General features: G+C 45.1%; 1 protein-coding gene across 5 annotated transcripts in view; it reads left to right on the forward strand.

The window, feature by feature from the left end:
* The window catches only part of SERPINE2 (serpin family E member 2), a 108,048-nt gene that overhangs the window by 59,737 nt on the left and 27,821 nt on the right, over window positions 1-20,490 (forward strand). For all 5 annotated transcript variants that reach the window (XM_073581107.1, XM_073581108.1, XM_073581109.1 and 2 more), the window contains 3 exons: window positions 4,904-5,184; window positions 9,419-9,646; window positions 10,838-11,035. In XM_073581107.1, coding sequence (XP_073437208.1) covers window positions 4,929-5,184; window positions 9,419-9,646; window positions 10,838-11,035 — 682 coding nt within the window. In that variant the 5' untranslated portion in view covers window positions 4,904-4,928. The remainder of the gene's footprint in view (window positions 1-4,903; window positions 5,185-9,418; window positions 9,647-10,837; window positions 11,036-20,490) is intronic.

A 20,490-nucleotide genomic window follows, 5' to 3' on the forward strand; every position in this document is an offset into this window, starting at 1 on the left:
ACTCGATCGCCAAAATCAAAATTACCTTTTTTTTTTTTTCTGGTCACCACAAAAAATGCTGTAGCAAGCGATCAAAAAGTCACATATATCCTAAGATGGTACTAATAAAAACGTTGCCTCGCCCTGCAAAAAATTGGCTATCACACAGATTCATTGGATGAAAAATAAAAATGTTACGGATCTCAGAAAATGGTGACACAATCTACCCCCCCCCCCCCCCCTATCCCTCCGCTGCCAATTTTTTTTTTTTTTGCACCTTTCAAGATCTTGGTTCTACAAATTCACAATATTGCAGGCTGGAGAAGGTCATGCAAAACCACCCCCTGTGATCTTTCTTTCGAACAGCTCTGCTGCCAGCTATTGTCCGGGCAATTACTTACTTGGCCAAATAACTGAGGAGGCCGCAGGCTGTTTGCACTAAAGGCCACGTCACACACAGCGATATCGCCAGCGAGATTGCAAATTTTGTGACGCCACAGCGATCTCGCCAGTGAGATCGCTATGTGTGACATGGATCAGCGATCGGCCCTCCTGCCAGGTATCGCTGATCGCGCTCGAAAGTCCTGGGCTGTTTTTTGATCGTTGGTCTCCCGCTGGCCAGCATGCATCGCTGCGTGTGGCAGCGAGAGACCAGCGACGCTGGTTTCCAAGGTAAACAGCGGGTAACTAAAGCCGCGTGGCTCTTAGATACCCGCTGTTTACATTGGAAACCAGCGTCGCTGGTCTTGATCGCTGGAGTGGCTAACTGTGTCCCAGCGATCCCGTCCATGTCGGATCGTTGGTGGGATCGCTGGGACATCGTTATGTGTAACAGGGCCTTAACAGGCCATTTATCGGGAAATAGTGAGGGTATGGTATATACACCTCCGGACTCCAACACATGGAATATATGTATTTACCCCCTAACTCCACGATAACCCCAGACTAGTCACCCCACCACCAATCTTTTGTATAGGCCGATTGGATGCCTGATAGGTAGCTTGTGGCTTCGAGGCATGGTTTACAGAACAAAGAGAACAGAGCTATTACATTTTATATTTAATCCAAAGAGGCAATTTTTATGAAAAATATACAAAAGATTTTACAATGAAACAAAAACAAACAATATATGTGAGTAAGGGCCAAGGCTGTAGTCATGGCCGAGGACACTGAGGCTTCTAGGCCCTGGCCTCCCATCACATGAAAATAATATCCATTAGTCAGCATACCTTGACTTCATAAAGATCTCTTCTGCACCACCTAAGGCTGTCTGCAAACGATTTCGCATCGATTGAGACAGTTCATTTCAACTTGAAACTGAACAACTTTACTGTTTTCATTTCTCAGCACATCCAAGTATTTCACAGAATTATTCACATGTTCAAAATTACACACTTATTCCTCTTTCCCTGTACTTCTTTCACTATCACACAGCACGTTCCCGGGTTGGACCGTACCATAGGTTCCTCAGCGTCCTCCCTGTTTGGCTCTGCCATGGCTAGACACTCCTCAGTCTGTTTCACCCCAGACATCATATCCTCTGTTCCCGAAGTCAGTTGCCACATGGCGAGAGACCTGCCCTTCTATACTGTCATAGCTTCTCCTGTGGTACTTCCTATTGCCTACATTACATTACAGGGGCCTACCGCCTTTAACGCTAATGCAGAATCCTCTCTGCTTATACTCACTGTGGTTGGGGAGTCCCTCAGCCATTTCGCACTGGATCTTAGGGCATCAGCCCATGCGATAAGTTGCCACATCATGGAGTCTCCTGCGTCCCTCTACTCTCCTGGCCTTTCCTTCTGCACCACACAGCTGTAGCCCACTGTAGTTCTGTCTTGCTGCTTTCCTGGCCTGTTACTACAGATGGCTGGGATCCTCACTTAGTATAACTTTGCGGGGTTACTGCTATGATTCTGGACACTTAAGTCCGTACTATATTCCTGGGCACTGAAGCCCATGCAGGTGGTTTGGGCACTGTGGCCCGTCTGTCTCCTATGAGGAAGTTCTCCCTCTTAGCTGCCGCTTACCCATCCTACATTAACTATTTACTCTGTGAAACTCCTATGCTAGTTTCCTACCATACTATGTACAGTACTCTATCTACGACTATGATGTGCCCCATCTTGTGGCTAAATTTAGGTACTATGCTTTCCCTGCTTAACAGTAGATGTACAAATCATTTTGGTCAATACCCAGCAGCAATACAAATATATGCAACATATTATACAAATGGTTATATACAGCACAACACATGGTACCGGAACGAGTGGGAGAGGACAGTATCGCCTTTGTACCCCTTACACATGCACAGTTACAAAATAAACTTAATATACTGGAGAGACTATTCAGTTTGGCTGAAGCAGAGCACTTCGATTGGCCATTTAGTGATCCTTGCGTACACTATATGTATCTTTCTACACGAACACAGATCATAATTCGCCTTGATCTTTTATTAGCCCCTGAGTGCCACTCACACACCCTCCCTATGATGACCTCACATGGGTCAGGTTGTGGGGTGTTCTCAGCCCTGTAGGATTTTATGAAATCCCAACTCATGCGATAACTTCTCACCGGACGATTGCAGAAGTTTGAGGGTGTTGCCACTTTTTTTTTTTTCTTGATTTTATCTTTACATAGAGACCAAATATGGCATAACTGTTGGCAGTTATCTTGCCCCTATGGATTTTGGGCCTTTTTGGCAAGGGTTATGGTTAAGAGAAAATATGCACCTTTTTACATTTTCAGCGCTGGGGCTAACCAGGTATCTTTCAATAATATCGGATTTATAGAAAATGGAAATTTTCTATGTTTTCTTTGAGACCTACTGTCTGAGCTGGCTTATCATAACATTTCCGCCTGCAGGAACCCAGTGTCACCCGAGTCCAACATACATTTCTTATAGACAAAAGGACTTCCACTGTCTTGTTTGTGTAGGCTGGGTAACCATGGCTGTTTGTAAAGGGTGTGAGATACTCCATTTCATCCTCTCAAAACTTAAAAATCCTTTCCCTTTCTAAACGATGTCTAACCTGTGCTTTGTCTGTCTATGCACAATATATACATATTCGTTCAGTCACCTGGACATAAAGAGGACTCCATGCATTTTAATTAAGATGGTTCACATCTTTGTCCAGTGCCATTTTACATAAAAGCGGCTTTAGATTGCTAGCTCCTGTTTCCTTACTGCAAATGAGAGAGGGGCAGAGGAAGAGTGGTTTTGCATCAGGTCCTCTGTTAAGGGGGTTTTACACATAGCAATATCGCTATAGCGTCGCCGATTTTGTGACGCAGCAGCGATATTGCTAGCGATATCGCTACATGTGATACTTACCTCCGACCGGCTCCCCCGCTGTCTATCACTGATCGCGCGAGATCGTCCACTTCTCATCGGCTGCTTCCTGCTGGGCTTCCTGCTGGTGCCGACGAGCGATGCGTGGACGCGGGCCAGAGGACGTCATCATCGCCGCGTCTGAAAGGTAAGTAACGACCGCTGCTGCATCGCTGTGAGATCTGCCTGTGTGGCAGCTCACTAGTGACCATTTAGCGATGCACCAGCAATCCTGACCGGGTCATATCGTGGTCGGGATCGCTCGTGCATCGCTAAATGTAAAGGGGGCTTAACTCTTACTGTAATCTGGTGACAGAAAAAATGAGGCGGGGGATTGGGAGTGACTTCAGAGATGAATATTATCTATGACATCACCACTAAAATAATTTAAAAAACTAAATGTTTGGTATTGGTTTCTCCATCATGAAGAGAATCCTATTGGATGGTCATTTTTACCACAAAATGTTCTCCAGGAGCGGACACTGACAGCTTGGGGCCCCTGTGCAAGAAATGTCTGGGCCCCCCTCCCTGCCGGATATGCTGCTTATGATGAGAGCAATCTGGCAATGGGACCCCTGGACCCTCGGGCTCTGAGAAACCAGACAGATTGCCGTCATTATTGCTGCTCTGCAAGCAGTGACGTACATAGGAATCACAGGGCCCCATAACAAAAGCTGTGGCCAATGTTGGTCAAATAAGGGCAGCTCAAGTCTGCCACAATGGGGGCCATTTGTAATTAGTAGCCATGAATTCTTGCTCGTAGGGAGTGGTTCTGTATAAAAGGAAAACCTGAAATGTGGATGTTGATGCGTATAATGGCATAAATGACTACAGCTCTGACTGATCAACCAGTGTTTTTTTTTCTTTTTTCTGTGTAAGACTTGGCTTTAAACTGTTATAATCAAAGTGTTTGACATGGTTCCCAGGCTTTGACTCTCTAGACATTTTTAGCTGATTAGAAGTCCTCCTTCAATTTTTCTCTAGGCTTCTATCCTCTCGCTTTCCTGCGCTGGCATGATACCAGGTTCAGCGTTACTGGCTTGCTCTACATTGAGGTTGGGAATGCCAGCGGTATTTAAAAATGTTAGTTTTTTTCTGAAATGCTGTCAGCCACAAAAAAAAAAAAATTGCAAAAAAATTGATACTTTCAGATGCAGGATCCATTGCAATCCTAATAACGATAAAGCCATAGCTATATTATGTATGCGTTTTGCAACTTGAAGAAATCTTGATGTGGGGAACAGAGCGCACAGTAGGGTGATGCCAAAGGGAGGGAGATGGGTAAGTGCTTGGTTAACACTCAACCTGGTGGAGTTGTGATAGGCAAAACTCCTATGTGGGCATGAAGAATAACAGCTGCTGCTGCTTTGCTGATAAATCCTCCAGGAAATATTGGATCCAGTTGGTTGGAACACGTTGGGTGGGCTGCACTACTGGAGTAAATCAATTCTTCAGCAATGATAATGGCTTCTTTTGCTTTACAAACCTGCACATCATCCTTGTAAAAGTCCAATATATCTAAGGGCATAGTATCTGATACTTCAGGAGCAAAAGGATATGTATGCTCATATTGTTCCTACTCTTTATTTTCAGGTGAGCTCGAAAGTGTTTAAAGATCATGAAGAAGCTCTTCTTGGCTTTACTTACGGTGGTGTACTTGGCGTCTGTGCTGTCTCAGATCAACCTGTTATCGCTTGAGGAGCTGGGTTCAGATATTGGAATTCAGGTGTTTAATCAAGTGGTAAAGAACAAGCCTTATGACAATGTGGTCATATCTCCCCATGGAGTCGCTTCAGTCCTTGGCATGCTTCAGCTGGGTGCAGATGGCAAGACAAAAAAGCAGTTGACAACAGCAATGCGGTATAAAGTGAATGGTCTGTTTATTTTACTTTTTTCTTTTTTGTCTTTCTTATAATATGTGGGTTGCACCTTATGTACATTGCATTGCAAACTGAGAATGGAGATCTGTGTATATACTGTAAATTAACTATACTGACAATGCATCATACATTTTTTTTTTTCTTTTGTCGAAACCCCTCCATAATGTTTTATCTTAACGTATCCTATTAATTCCATTCTCACCTCTGTTCTGACATCCGGAATGGAGAGGTGTAGGATTTGCACCGGGTGATGTATTTGCTGAGCAAAACGGCTACCAGACTGCCTCATGCTTTGGTCCTGTTCTAATAAAAAGTTGCATTATTGATTTCTCAACTAAACCAACCAAAGCCCACCTTGTGCTTCCTCATGCCCCCTCTGTCTAAAATAAAAAATGGTGTTCACAGATAAGTTTATCTGACAACTTTGCAACATTTACAAGGTAATTTTGTTTCTCCCACACACTAAGTTACCCCTTTCATGGCCCTCAAAGTATGATGCCAGTTTGTGACCCCCCCCCCAACACTATGATACCCCCACAGTGAATTTCTCCTCAGTACCCTCCACAAGCCCAGTAGGATGACCCCCCCACAGTGACCCACCCTCCCCACACACACGGCCATACAATCCTACAACTCTGTATAATCAACCTCTACATTGTACTTATTTAAAAATGAATAAATGCGATCTGCACTTGCAGGCGTGATGTAGTGACATCATTACGACTGCTGCGCTGAGATATAAGAGCTCAGTTGCACAAGGAGAATGATGGATGAGGGAGCTCACTGCTGCTCCCTGTTCCATCATTGTTTTCAACTGTGTCTGCATCCAAACTCAACTCATGGGCTCCTTAGCGGGCCTCACTGCTCTTTAAAGTCCTTTTAAAGATGGGTTCTAAAAGGAAATTAAGCTTCTTGGTGTGCCGATGAATCTTCCTGTTCAATGTTCCTTAGTATACATGTCGCAACCTGGCCTGTCTTCTCTATGACCCTCAGTTCTGGCTACACTTCTGTAGGGAAGTTGGACTGACGGACAGATCTGCCTGTAGTGAGAGACAGAGGGGGGTAGCGCAGTGTAGGTGTGAAAGCGCTGAGATAAAGAGAAAGGGTGCCGTATTATAGTTTGACCATTAGAGGGCAGTGGAGAGTGTAAGAGTGGGACTGAATAACTGCCATTGGTCAGAGAAACTGTCAAGTGATAGTGGGCGGAGCTACCAGGACTGGGTAATAAAGGGCTGAGGGAAGGTTCTGGAAAGTCTAGTCAGTGAGGGGAGCACACTTGAGAGGCGGTTCTGCTGCGGAAATAGAGACAGTAGAAAGGCTCCAGAGAGTACTGACAGTTGAGGCGGTCACGGGGGGTTGCCCAGAGGATGGTAGCCGCAGACTAAGACGGTCTGTGGGTATTGAATGGACGGTGTACTAGGATTGGTGAAGTGCTGTGGTGGATGTGCCTAGGGCAGCCACAGTGAAAAGAGCCACAGATGACGCCACGATTATAGTGACAAAGGAAGTGAAGGTACCCGGGCCTGCACACAGAAGTGTGGAACTGCTGTGATGAGCTGTGGTGGTCGTCAGAAGGACGGCCAATAAAAACGGACCTGTAGAATACAAACTCTGTCTCAGTCTCGTGTCTGTCTGCGGCAAGAAGCGGGTCACCCCCCCATCCCTGTTAGTTAAACTTTTCCTCCATTCTACACTTCCACTTATCTAGTATAGGTAAGGCTTGTTGTACGCCTCCACTTGCCTGAGATAAGTAATCCTTCTGCCACTTGATACCAATTCAATCTAGAACTTGCTATCTGAGTATAGTCTCGCTTCTTCACACACAGCACCTTCACAAAGCAGGACCATAGGTTCTTCCCTCTTCAGTACTTTCTGCTAACTCCCTGACCAAAACACAAGCTGAATTTCATATGCCGCTGTAGGGAAGGTGGACCGACGTACAGACCTGTCTGTAGAAGAAGGGCAGAGGAGTAGTGTATAGAAGGTGGACTGTTGTAGTTAAAGAGGGGAAACAGCTGGAGATAGGAAGGAGGGCTGTAGTATTGGATTTTGACCATTAGAAGGCAATGGAGAGCTGTGAGGTTAGGACTGAACAATAGCCATTGGCTAAGAAAACCGTTGAGTCATGGTGGGCAGAGTTACCAGAACGTGAAGGTTATAAAAGAGGGAGAGAAGGTTCTGGAAAAGTCAGTCAGCGAAGGGAGCACAGGAGACAAGAAGTATGTTTGAGGAGGGAGGAAAGAAAGGAAGCTCCTGAGAGGACTGACAGTTGTGACTGTTACGGGGGGGTGGCCCTGACAGGATTAGCCGCAGACAGAGACAGCAGAGATCACAGATGGAGAGCAAAGAGAGGCCGTAGACAGAGACAGCCTGGGCTACCACTAAACCGAACGGACTCGGACTGGAGAAACGCTGTGGTGGTAAGCCTAGGGCTACCACGGTGAAGGAGCCGCGAGGGACGTCCATTTGCCAACGAAAGAAAGTGAAGGTACCTGGGCCTGTGTACGAAGTCAAGCAGCTACTGTGTGTGGCTGAGGGGATTGTCGAGCAGCTGCTGTGCGCAGCTGTGGAGGTTTTCGAGCAGCTGCTGTATGAGGCTGCGGAGAATAACGTGCAATTGCTGTGAGGTGCTGTGGGTCGTGGAAAGACGATCAATAAAGAAGACCTGTTTAACACGTTCCTGTCTCTGTCTCGAGTCTGTCTGCGGCCAGTAACGGACCACCCCCCAGTCGGTCCCCCTACCTACACGTACTATATTCCTCCCTCCTTGGGCTGGCCTCAATAGTTAGCAAACCAGTGCATAAGGTTAAGCGCTGCAGGCCACAAACTAGATAAAGTAATATAATGCATTGCCATGTTTTAAGATCTTCAAGGGGACTGTGGAGAGCTTCTCCACTCCTTTACAGGAGCACCATGATGTCACAAGGAAAAAGTGATAACGAAGTGGCTCTGTGACCACTGACCATTTTGGGTCCATGGCAAGGAAACTCACAGATGTAAATTTCATTGAGAACCTGTGAACAATTCACACATAGCAAGTGTACAAATAATAGTGATTGTGAAAACCCATTCTTAGGACCCTGTCACACATGGCGACTCACCAGCGATCCCGACAATGATATCAACTTGTCAGGATTGCTGGTGAGTCGCTACATGATCGCTGGTGAGCTGTCAAACAGCTTCACCAGCGATCAGCACCAGCGACGCCGAACGCGCAGCGTCGCTGTGTACGTTAGTTACCAGCGCGCCGATGCACGGAGCTGGTAACTAAGATCGACATCGGGTTTCTAAGGGGCGTGCGTCACTTAGAAACTCGATGTGTACCTCGGTTACCAGCTCCCTGCACCAGCGCGCTGGTAACTAAGGTACACATCGGGTTTCTAAGCACCGCCCGGTGCTTAGAAACCCTGCATTTACCTTAGTTACCAGCGCGCTGATCGCTGGTCTCCCACCTGTCACACGCAGCGATGCGTGCTGGCCAGCGGGAGACCAGCGATCAAAAAAATGTCCTGGCTATTTCAGGACGATAAACAATAACCGGCAGGGGGGGCCGGTCGCTGGTCAGTGTCACACACAGCGATCTCGCTGGTGAGATCGCTGTTGCGTCACAAAACTTGTGACTCAGCAGCGATATCGCTAGTGAGATCGCTATGTGTGACAGGGGCTTTACCTAATCAGTGCTTGGAGGTTGTCATCAGTCATGATTTGGCCCAGAAGCTAATATCAAGCATACCAGGGCGAATTGCAGAAGTCTTGAGAAATAAGGACAACATTATAAATATTGAGTCTTTTACACAAACCTTATGGCTTTATCAAAAAGATCAATAACTTATGAAAATCTTTTAATTGTACTTCAGTACCTGGAGAAACATTTGACTAAAAGGTCTAAATGCACTTAAGTGTCAAACTGTGCAAAAATGAAGAATTGTCAATCTCAAGACTTTTGGTCACGACTGTAATGTCCAATCATAGCAGCAATAGTCCTGAAAAGTACATTTGTCAACTTCAGCCATGACTTGCCTGCTATTTTATGATCTCTGATCTGGGTCCCAGTGTTGTCTATTTTTTAAAGGTCTTTGTGATGAAGAGCAGTAACGAATTGAAAATATTCTGAGTCTGTTCTTTAGATTTGCATTTAACTTTTATATCATTTATGCCTGTTTTTTATATTTTTTGTCCTGGATGTTTTACGGTATTTTACCAAAATAAATTAAATCTTATTTTTCAGTTGTTGGGAAAATATTAAAAAGGATCAACAAGGCAATAGGAGCAAAGAAGAATAAAGATATTGTGAACACAGCCAATGCAGTATTTGCCAACAGCGGATTCAAGATGGAGGAACCTTTTGTTAGCAAAAATAAAGAGGTCTTTCACAGCCAAGTGAGAAGTGCAGACTTCCAGGACAGGAACACAGCTGCCTCTATGATCAACCAGTGGGTAAAGAATGAGACAAAGGGTAAGTGGCTCACAGATGTACCACACTTATTAATGTGATCCCTGGACACACAATGTTTACAAGGGGTCCATTAATGTATCATATGGACATACCGTATAACTTACGCTTATGTATAACCAAGAATAAATAAATTCTGTAGAATGTATCAAACTTTTATGTCCACATATAGGCTCAGGACTGAAAATAGGCAGACATTTATAAATTTATTCCCCAAAAAATGGAGAAAATACCCCAAAGCAGTATATATATTTTAAACAAGATCATATAGATTTCAAGTAGACACAATAATGCTTATAAACAAAAAACTACTTGAAGAAAGAGAATACCAAAAAAATCGCTTAAAATATTCCATTATATTTTATTTAGCATTGACACCAAGAAAATATTAAAAATGAAAAGGGAGCAGGTCAGCACATACAGCAAGACATAATGCAAGTGCACGGTACATACGAGAGGTGATTTTTAACCCTAAGGCTACACAAAATATAAGCAATACTGACCAGGGTTCATGCTGGATGTCCTGGCACTGCCACCCTACACGCCAGTATTTTTGTTACTGACCTGGCCTCTTTAATGTGATGATTATTGATTGTGTTCTGGAGTTAGCAGGGAGTCAGAATCGGTATAGATATCACTAAAATGGCACACATGCCCTGCACTTTATATTGAATCTGGTTCTGCTTCTCTGCAATTCTGGTATCACACCTTATTGGATTCTGACTTCTTATAATTATGTCTTGCTGTATGTGCTGACCTGCTCCTCTTTCATTTTTAATATTTGCTTGTTATGTGTCTGGTTTTATTATGTGTTTTACTTTTCTTGGTGTCAATGCTAAATAAAATATAATGGAATATTTTAAGTGATCTTTTTTGGTATTCTCTTTTTTTCAAGTACCATAGTTTTTTTGTTATAGACAGACATTTATAGATTGTCTAGTTTTTAAAAAGTGCAAAACTCAGTTTGGGATATCTTTATAAACATGTTTACTATGATCATACAAATGCTTCACCTATTCACATCTGATTATCGCTAAGAAAACAAAATTTTTACATATAATTATATTATTTTATAGTCATTCTGTTCCAAGGGTCAGTACAATCTCAGAAATTTGGAGCACATAAGGCATAGTGTGACAAATCCATGGAGAATTTTAAGCTGCGCTCAGGTTCATCTCTATCTGTATTTTATAGGTATGATCGACAACCTAATTTCTCCAGAATTGATAGACAGCTCAATGACCAGATTGGTAGTAATCAATGCCCTGTATTTCAAGGGTCTATGGAAATCTCGTTTCCAACCAGAAAACACTAAAAAACGGACTTTCCATGGTCCCGATGGAAGGACTTATCAAGTCCCAATGCTGGCCCAACTTTCTTTGTTCCGTAGTGGTAAGTGTTAACTTATTTCCTTCCTATACTATTGAGACGTAATTAGTGATAAAAGTAAATAGAAGATACACTTGTCCAGAAAATAGCAAGCAGAAAACCCATACATATTAATTTCCTGTTAGTCTTTCCCCAGATAAAAATGGATGAGATCAACTCCTACCAAACACGTTGGACTATGTTCCCACAATGAGCTTTTGGGGAGTTTTGATGTTGTAGAGTGTTGAAGCACTTTTATCAAAACTTTTATCATCATAATATATTGCAGTCATCATATTATATAGCACTGTGTACTTACAATTGCTCATTTTGCCTTTCCACCCAGATAATTCTTCTCTTTTCCATTAGGTCTATGACATCGCATGATTAAATATAGACAAGCTGAATCCTTCTAAACTATATAGAAAAAAAGGAGTTTCTTTTCACTGCAGGAGTTATCACTGTGAAAGTCCCTGATAGGGGGAAGGAGGAGCAGCTGGGTCAGGAGTTGAAGAGGGGAATGATAAATTTAGGGACAAGAAACTTCTTGTTTCTACATAGAGTAAAGAAAAGAGAAGAATTCATATGTTCTCTGAGAGCTGCTTCCAGACATGTCTGGTAGTGGCTTATCTCAAAGAGAACAAAAGGATCGGTAGTCCAAAATCGGATCCTTAACTTCCCTGACAATTTAATTTTCTGTGGCCCCCATAAATATTAGACTGTGGCAAATCCCACAATTATTGGCGGCTTCAGCTAACAATGGTCTGTTTATGGGGAAGCTTAACGTGCATAAGAAAGTTTCCTACTGTTGTTTGAGCGTGGGGTTGGACTATTACTGCAGCATGATACCTCTACATCCACTAAAGGCTCAAGGAAAAAGAAAATAAAACAAAGCTTTGATTTTCTGGCCTACTTATTTTTTTTCCCATTTCTCGGTTGTAAATTAAATGTGAGACCAAAGAAGATCGACATAAAGGAGGAATTTTATTTCCTTGTATGCATTTTAAGCTTTGTATATCAAGGGGTTGTCCACTGCACGTCAATATATTGGCAAATAATTTATAAATAAGCCATGGCAGTAGAAAAATCAAATTTTCACAATAATATAGGGATATGTACCCACCTGCATAGAGCAAAAATGACTATACAGCCATACATACGAGGGGCGATCCAAAAGTAATGATAATCAATAATAAACACAATGAATATAGTAAAAAAAAATAAATTATTTTTCTACATAGTCTCCTAACAAGTCTATACATTTAGTCCATCTCTTTTCTAAACTTAGAATTCCCTTCGAAAAAAATTCTTGATCTTGACCCTCAAAAAACTCCCCAACGGCGGTTATCACGTCGCTATTGTCATCAAATTTCTTGCCCCGGAGGTGTTCCTTGAGCCGAGGAAAGAGAAAGAAGTCACTGAGGACTAGATCTGGTGAATAGGGGGGGGTGTTCCACCAGTTCAAAGCCCGCTTCTTGAATGGTAGCCATGGCAACTGCAGCTTTGTGAGCCGGTGCGTTATCTTGGTGAAACAGCACTCCAGCCCGCAGTTTGCCGCGCCTTTTCTCCTTGATAGCCTCCCGCAATCTTCTTATTTGTTCTGCTTAGTAGGAGCCCGTAATAGTGGCTCCCTTCTCCAAATAGTCCACCATAATAATTCCTTCAGTGTCCCAAAAAACAGACGCCATAACCTTCCCTGCTGAGCTTGACACTTTGAATTTCTTCGGCGACGGTTCGTCGGCTCGTTTCCATGTCATCGATTTGTGTTTAGTTTCGGGATCAAAGTGGTGGATCCAGGTCTCATCCATGGTCAAAAAACGTGACAAAAAATTCTCCTTGTCTGCTTGGAACTTTTCGAGATTTGCAATTGAAATGTCAACTGGTTTCTTCTTTTGCTCGTCGGTTAACACTTTTGGCACCCAACGCGCGGAGACCTTTCTCATATGCAATTCTTTTGCAAGGATTCTTTGAATACTGCTATGAGATCCCTGTGACCTCAGCTACATGCCTGATAGTCACTCTTCGATCTGCCAACACAACTTCTTCAACTTTTCACGTTTTCTTCATTGAGGGACGTGGATGGGCGTCCTTCGCGATGTTCATCTTCCGTCGACGTTCTTCCCAGCTTAAATTCCTTGGCCCAGCCTGCAACTGTGGAATATGGAGGAGAAGAGTCCCCCAATGTTTCCACCATGTTGCTGTGTATGTCTTTGGTAGACATTTTTTTCAAGCAGAGGTATTTGATGACAGCTCTGAGCTCGTTTTTTTCCATTTTGATGTTCACTCCTTGGCAGTTCATATTCAAATGAATGTAGCTCCCAGGAATTGTGGCCTATTTAAGTGATTTTTTTTTTCCTGGACTAGTGGGTACCTAAGAGAGAAGAAAACATTTTATTTTAATTTCTGTGTGCAATAGAAATAACCGATTATCATTACTTTTGGATCGCCCCTCGTATGTATTTATATCAAGTGATTTGTAGGCTTCTAACAGCTATGGTACCATGAATCAATAAACAGTTAATCAGTAATCAAAGGTATACATAGATAAATCAATGGTATAGTTACACCACACCCGACGTGCGTTTCGCTATGAAAATTATTACCTAATTTATTATATGTATATCTTCATGTGTTCCCCACTGCATTCTGCAACTGCAGAAAGCATTCACTGGTAGCATCTATTGTGAACATTTATTTGATTTTTCTACTGCCATGGTTTCTATGTATTTATGAATTATGTGCTAATATATTGACTCTTTTGGTATACAAATATATACGCTATGGCTGTATGTATTTACAATCCTGGTGGTTCCCACTTTTCCTTTCTGTATTTGTGGTGTTTTGCTCCATGCTTTTATATTTTTTATTACATATCTTGTTTCAATAAAAGTATATCATTGTGATTTGGCTGTGCGTAAAGCTCTTTTTTGGCATTATATTATGTCTTATTTGCTTTATGGCCCTTATGCAGGATAATAGTCGGTGTGTCAAAGTAATACTCTATTTAATTCATCTTCTGTCTCTACTACTATGCGAGTTACAGCAAAGATCAATTTACCCGTGCCAGTGGCCTACCTAGGGTTCACTGAACCCTGGTGCAAAATTTAGACCTGGGCCCCCACCTTCATGTTGGTCACATGTAATACTAGATCCTATAAAGACATTTGTTCTTGAGGCAACCCCCCCCCACCAACCCATCCTGCATGTAATAATGTCTTCCATCCTGGCACCTTGTTGTAGTAATCTCCAATCTGGCCCATTCCAGAAATAATGCTCCCCCATCCTGGGCCCCTTCCATTCTTCTCCAGCACATTTTAAAAAGAAGCGAACTCTGCTCCCATGTCGCGTGCCATTGTGGGGAGGTTGACCTGGCAGATGGATCTGCCTTTAGTGGTAGGCAGAGGGATGGCTCAGCGTAGGAATGGAAGCGCTGAGATGAAGAGGAAATGGGTGCCGTGCTGTATAGTGACCATTAGAGGGCAGTGAGGAGCGGAGAAGAAAGTGGTTATTTAACGGCCATGGGTCAAGGTCATTGTCATTGGTCAGAGGTCTCTGTCAGGTGATAGTGCGCGGAGCTACCAGGGCAGGTAGTATAAAGGCTGAGGGAAGGTTCCAGAAGTTCCAGTCAGCCAGGGGAGCTCACTAGATAGGAGGGTCTGCTGTGAAGTGAAAGGCAGCGGAGGGCCCTCAGAGAGGATCTGACAGGAGAGACGGTCACGGGGAGTGGCCCAAAAGACAGCAGCGGCAGACAGACTGTCTGAGTGACAAGTAACGGTGTACTCTGAACGGTGAAGCGCTGTGGTGGAAGTGCCTAGGGCAGCCATAGTGAGGAGAGCCACAGAGGACGCCATGACTGTGAAACAGAGGAAGTGAAGGTACCCGGGTCTGTGTAAAAAGGGAAGTGTGTAATTCCTGTGACAAAGTGCTGGGAGTCGTCAAAGAACGGTGAATAAACACGGACCTGTTGAACTCCATTTCTGTATCAAGTCTCCAGTCTGTCGGCATCAAGAAGTGGGTCACCCCCCCAGTTCGGTTGGATCAGCACACCTTCCCCGCTTATCAGCATCAACAACACTAGATCACGCCCTTGCTCAGCCCGACCACTACATTTGGCGTAGTCGGCAGGATCGTTGATGCCAATACAACATCTTCAGCGGCTAGCCTGCCACCAAGTAACAAAGGCCCCCAAGCTGTGTGGGGTGAAGAATTTTTTCTTCTCTCCGTTCCCTGTGGATTACAATTTAAAAACTGGACTGTGGATTGCTAGCTGTTAACAAGCGGATCCGGAGCGGAAAAGTGCTTTGTTAAAAATGGCTGTGGTAATTTGGCACCAAAAGAAGGAGACACAGGCGTTTACAACTGAACTGGATGACCCGGGGCTATATATCAAATCCGCCCCTGGGGGGAGTGGTGTTCATCTGGAGAGACCTGCTGCGGCTGTTTGGCGCCATTCGCCTACTGGACCCCAGGTGGCATGAGACGTTGCAGCTGTCGGGGTATCTGGCTCCTGGAATGGCGGTGGCGCCAAGAAATGGAGGCTCATCAGGAGACCTGCCCAGGGAGTCTCCCCGCGGAACTGACGGGCCTGGAGCCGGCCCTGCCGGATGGCGGGGTGAAGGTCAACGACCGGAGAGGGAGCCGTGGGAGAGCCTACTGGGAGCTGCGGCGGCTGTGAAGGTGAGTGTGCCCCCCGGTCCCGCCGGTGGTACTCCAGGCAAACCTCAGCCCCACGCTCCATGTATCGGACAGACCACGGGGCCCTGACACGGCCCTCGGCCTCCCCGCCTGACTCCTTACGCCGTGGTACCTCCCACTCTGGATGACGGCGTGGCCCCCGCCAAGTTGACTGCCGCTGCAGCGTTCCCACCCCCGGTCGCTGCTGAAATCGGACCATCAGCTACAGTGGATGACTCACCGGCAACTGCGGTCGCTGCTTCATCGGCAGCCCTGCCTGCGGTTGATTTGCCGGAGCCTGTGATCGCCTTAAGTCCATCTGCGGCCTCCCCCGCGGCCACACCAATGTCACCGTCAAAGATGGCTGCGGCCTACTCACTACCGGAGTCTGCGGCCACTCCTGCCCCTCCCTCGACCGCGGCCCGCCCACCGGACTCTGCGTCCTATGCCGGACCCTCCGCTTGGGTTGCGGAGGTCATCGAAGGAAAGAAGGCCAGAGAGCGGGAGATTTGGGGGCTACTTCATGAAAAAAGAGAGGCTGGCATGGCGGTTCCACGATCCATCGGGAGGCTGGTGCACACGAATCGGGAATAAGGATATGGCTTCATCCGGGATCGCGCCACTGGTGAGAGTGTATTTAAATGTGGCGTCCATCCGTCATGGCCGGGCTCTACAGGACGGAGACTGGGTCTCTTATCATAAGGAGTACTGCCTCCGAGGTTACTACGCTGTGGCAGTAATTGCTTGTCCTGAAGATAGTGCCCCTGTAAAAGGGACTCCTAGAGACACCCCAAGAATCCCAGGACTTCACGGCTGTGGAGTCTTTGCTCAGTTGGTGGAACACCAGCCACAGGAGATGGCCCGGACTACCGGGAATTCGATGCACCGTTGTGCAATTCATAGGATAGTTCTGCATCCAAGTTAAAAGAAATGTTTTTTTTTTTTTTTTGTTCTCCCCTGACACAGCGGGGACGCATATGGGGAGGTGCTCATGGCAAAGGAAGGGGGAGTGTTATGATTGAGTCACCGTAGGAGGCAGACACAAAAATAGAAGCTAAGTCCAGAAAACCAGAGAAGTTGGCAACTATCAGATTGCAGACCCCTGAACCTATCAACACAACTAGCAGTAGCCGTGGGGGGTTCCTACGATGCCCTAGACCCCTCGATCACAGCCGGAGCGCTAAATAGCCTAAAGACAGAAAAGGAAATCTAAACTGCCCCAGAGCAGACCCCAAAGTAAAAGGCAGCCCCCAACATATAATGACGGTGAAGCAAGATGAAAAAACACTCACACAGATAGAAAGATAGGCTGAGCAAACGATGGGGCCCAAGCTAGCTAAACAGAACAGGAAAGGAAGGTTGCTGTCTGCAATCTGCCAAAACCCTATCAAAGACATAAGCCAACAAGCTGATATGAAAAAGACCCTGAAGCAGCTAGGCTTCAAAAACTAAATCAGCACTCAGGTATTTTCAGAAGACAGAGCTAAAGGAATTCAGCACACCCCAGCAGGGAATGGCAGAAATCCAGAAAAACAAAGCAAAACAAAGTCTAAGCACAAATGCAAAAGGCCGAGCAGAAAACTTAGCTTTAGAGGAGCAGGAATTCAGACTGGTCTCCAAGGATCCCACAGAGAAATCACCCGCAGGGCAGAAGGGCAGCCTTATATCCAGTCAGTAACTCCACTCAGCCAGTCATCATCATCAGACTCAGGTGTTTGATAATCAGGCTCACTACCTTTCTTTACCAGAAGAGGGAGTTCCTCGGGCCTCAGTAGTGAAGGGGAAAATGAACTCACAACAGTACCTCCCCCTTGAGGAGGGGTCACCGAACCCTCAACCACGCCACCAGGGCGATCAGGGTGAGCCCGATGAAAGGCACGCACCAATCTTTTTGGCATGAATATCAGAGGCAGAGACCCAGGAATTATCCTCCTGACCATAACCCTTCCACTTAACCAAATACTGGAGTCTCCGTCTAGCCAGACTGGAATCCAGTACTTTCTCTACCTCATATTCCATGTTACCTTCAATACAGGGTCTGGAGGTGCCACCCCTGGAACAACAGGTTCAACAAACCTCTTCAACAAAGATTTATGGAACACATTATGGATTTTACATGTGACAGGAAGAGCCAAACGAAAAGAGACCGGATTAATAATCTCCAAAATCTTGTAAGGTCCAATAAATCTAGGCTTAAACTTAGGAGAAGCTACCTTCATAGCAATATTTTTTGATGATAACCACACCATATCACCAACCTTCAACTGGGGACCAATGATCCTATGTCGGTTGGAAAACCGCTGGGCCTTTTCCTGGGAGAGAGAGAACTTATCCACCACTTGGTCCCAGATCTGGTGCATTCTCTCCACCACAGTGTCAACACCTGGGCAGGCAGAGGGCTCCACCTGCCCTGAAGAAAATCGAGGATGAAACCCAAAGTTACAAAAAAAGGTGACATCAAAGTGGCAGAACTAGCTCTATTATTCAAAGCAAATTCGGCCAAGGTCAAAAATGAAACCCAATCATCCTGATCAGCAGAAATAAAACATCTCAAATATGACTCCAAGGTCTGGTTTGTTCTCTCTGTCTGCCCATTGGTCTGAGGGTGAAAAGCAGAGGAGAAGGACAACTGAATTCCCAGCTTGGAACAGAAAGTTCTCCAAAATCTAGACACAAACTGGACTCCTCTGTCAGAAACAATGTTCTCAGGAATCCCGTGCAAGCGAGCCACCTGTTGTAAAAACAGGGGCACCAACTCAGAGGAAGACGGCAACTTAGGGAGTGGTACAAGATGAACCATCTTAGAGAACCTATCACAAATCACCCAAATAACAGTCATCCTTTGAGAGACAGGCATATCCGAGATGAAATCCATTGAAATACGGGTCCATGGCCTCTTGGGGACAGGCAAAGGCATCAACAACCCACTAGAGCGAGAACACGATTTAGACCGGGAGCACGTCCCACAGGACTGCACAAAATTCCTGACATCACGAGACAAGGAGGGCCACCAAAAAGACCGACTCACCAGATCTCTAGTACCAAAAATACCTGGATGACCAGCCAAAGCAGAGCAATGAACTTCAGACATCACTCTCTTCTTCCACTGGTCAGGAACATACAACTTTCCACTGGGACAACGCTCAGGTTTGTCCTCCTGGAACACTTCCAGAGCACGTCTCAAATCGGGCGAGATGGCAGAAAGAACTACCCCTTCGCCTAAGATGGTAGCAGGCTTGGTCACCACAGGAGAATCAGCAAAGAAGCTCCAAGAGAGGGCGTCTGCCTTGACATTCTTAGTGCCCGGAAGAAAAGAAACCACAAAATCAAAACGTGTAAAAAACAAGGCCCACCTAGCCTGTCTAGGGTTCAAGCGCTTAGCCGACTCTAGGTAAATCAAATTCTTGTGGTCAGTGAGGACCACGACTTGATGCTTAGCTCCCTCCAACCAATGTCTCCACTCCTCAAATGCCCATTTCATGGCCAACAGTTGCCGATTCCCCACATCATAGTTACGTTCAGATGGAGAGCACTTTCGGGAAAAGAAAGCACAGGGATTCATTTTAGATGTTACAGGATCCTTTTGGGACAAAACAGCTCCTGCACCAATCTCCGAAGCATCCACCTCTACCTGGAACGGAAGTGAGACATCAGGTTGCCGCAAAACCGGGGTGGAGGTGAATCTTCGCTTCAGCTCCTGAAAGGAAGAAACAGCCTCCGGAGACCAATTTAACACATCAGCACCCTTCTTAGTCAAATCAGTCAATGGCTTGGCAATACTAGAAAATTTTGCTATAAATTTTCGATAAAAATTAGCAAAACCCAAAAACTTCTGGAGGGCCTTCAAAGAAGTGGGCTGAACCCAATCGTAAATGGCCTGTACCTTGGCCGGGTCCATTTCAATATTTGACGGGGACAAAATAAATCCCAAAAAAGAAATCCTCTGTACTCCAAAAAGGCATTTAGATCCTTTAACATACAGGGAATTCTCCCTCAAGATCCAGAACACAGTCCGAATATGTTCCACATGAGAATCCCAATCCTTGGAGAAGATCAAAATATCATCCAGATAGATAATCAAAAATTTATCGACAAAATCTCGGAAAATATCGTTCATGAAGCACTGGAAGACAGAAGGGGCATCAGTGAGCCCAAAAGGCATCACCAGGTACTCAAAATGTCCCTCCGGAGTATTAAACGCCGTCTTCCATTCATCCCCATGCTTAATGCGAATAAGATTATACGCCCCCCTGAGGTCAAGCTTGGTAAACCAGCAAGCACCTTTAACTCTGGAGAATGGATCCGAAATCAGGGGTAACGGATACTGATATTTTACAGTAATTTTGTTGAGGGCACGATAATCAATACAAGGTCTTAATTATCCATCCTTTTTGGCTACAAAAAAAAAAAGGCACCTAAGGTTGACGAGGATGGTCTAATATGACCCTTCTCCAACGCCTCCTTAATATAGGATCGCATAGCCTCGTGCTCGGGTACAGATAGATTGAAGAGCCGACCCTTGGGAAATTTACACCCCGGGCTCAGTTCAATTGCACAGTCATACCTCCTATGAGGAGGCAGAGACGCAGACTCATTCTCACTAAATACATCATAAAAGTCCGCCAAATAATCAGGAACATCATGTGACTGAGGAGAGGTGGAAAACACCGGAGCCTCACTAAAGGCACACCGACAACCCCAACTCACCACAGACACAGATTTCCAATCCAAAACTGGATTATGAATTTGTAACCAGGGAAACCCCAGAACAATAGTATCATGCAGATTATGCAACACCAAAAATC

Source organism: Dendrobates tinctorius, unplaced genomic scaffold, assembly GCF_039654945.1.
Source record: "Dendrobates tinctorius isolate UK_male_01 unplaced genomic scaffold, ASM3965494v1 ptg000069l, whole genome shotgun sequence".
NCBI lineage: Eukaryota > Metazoa > Chordata > Amphibia > Anura > Dendrobatidae > Dendrobates > Dendrobates tinctorius.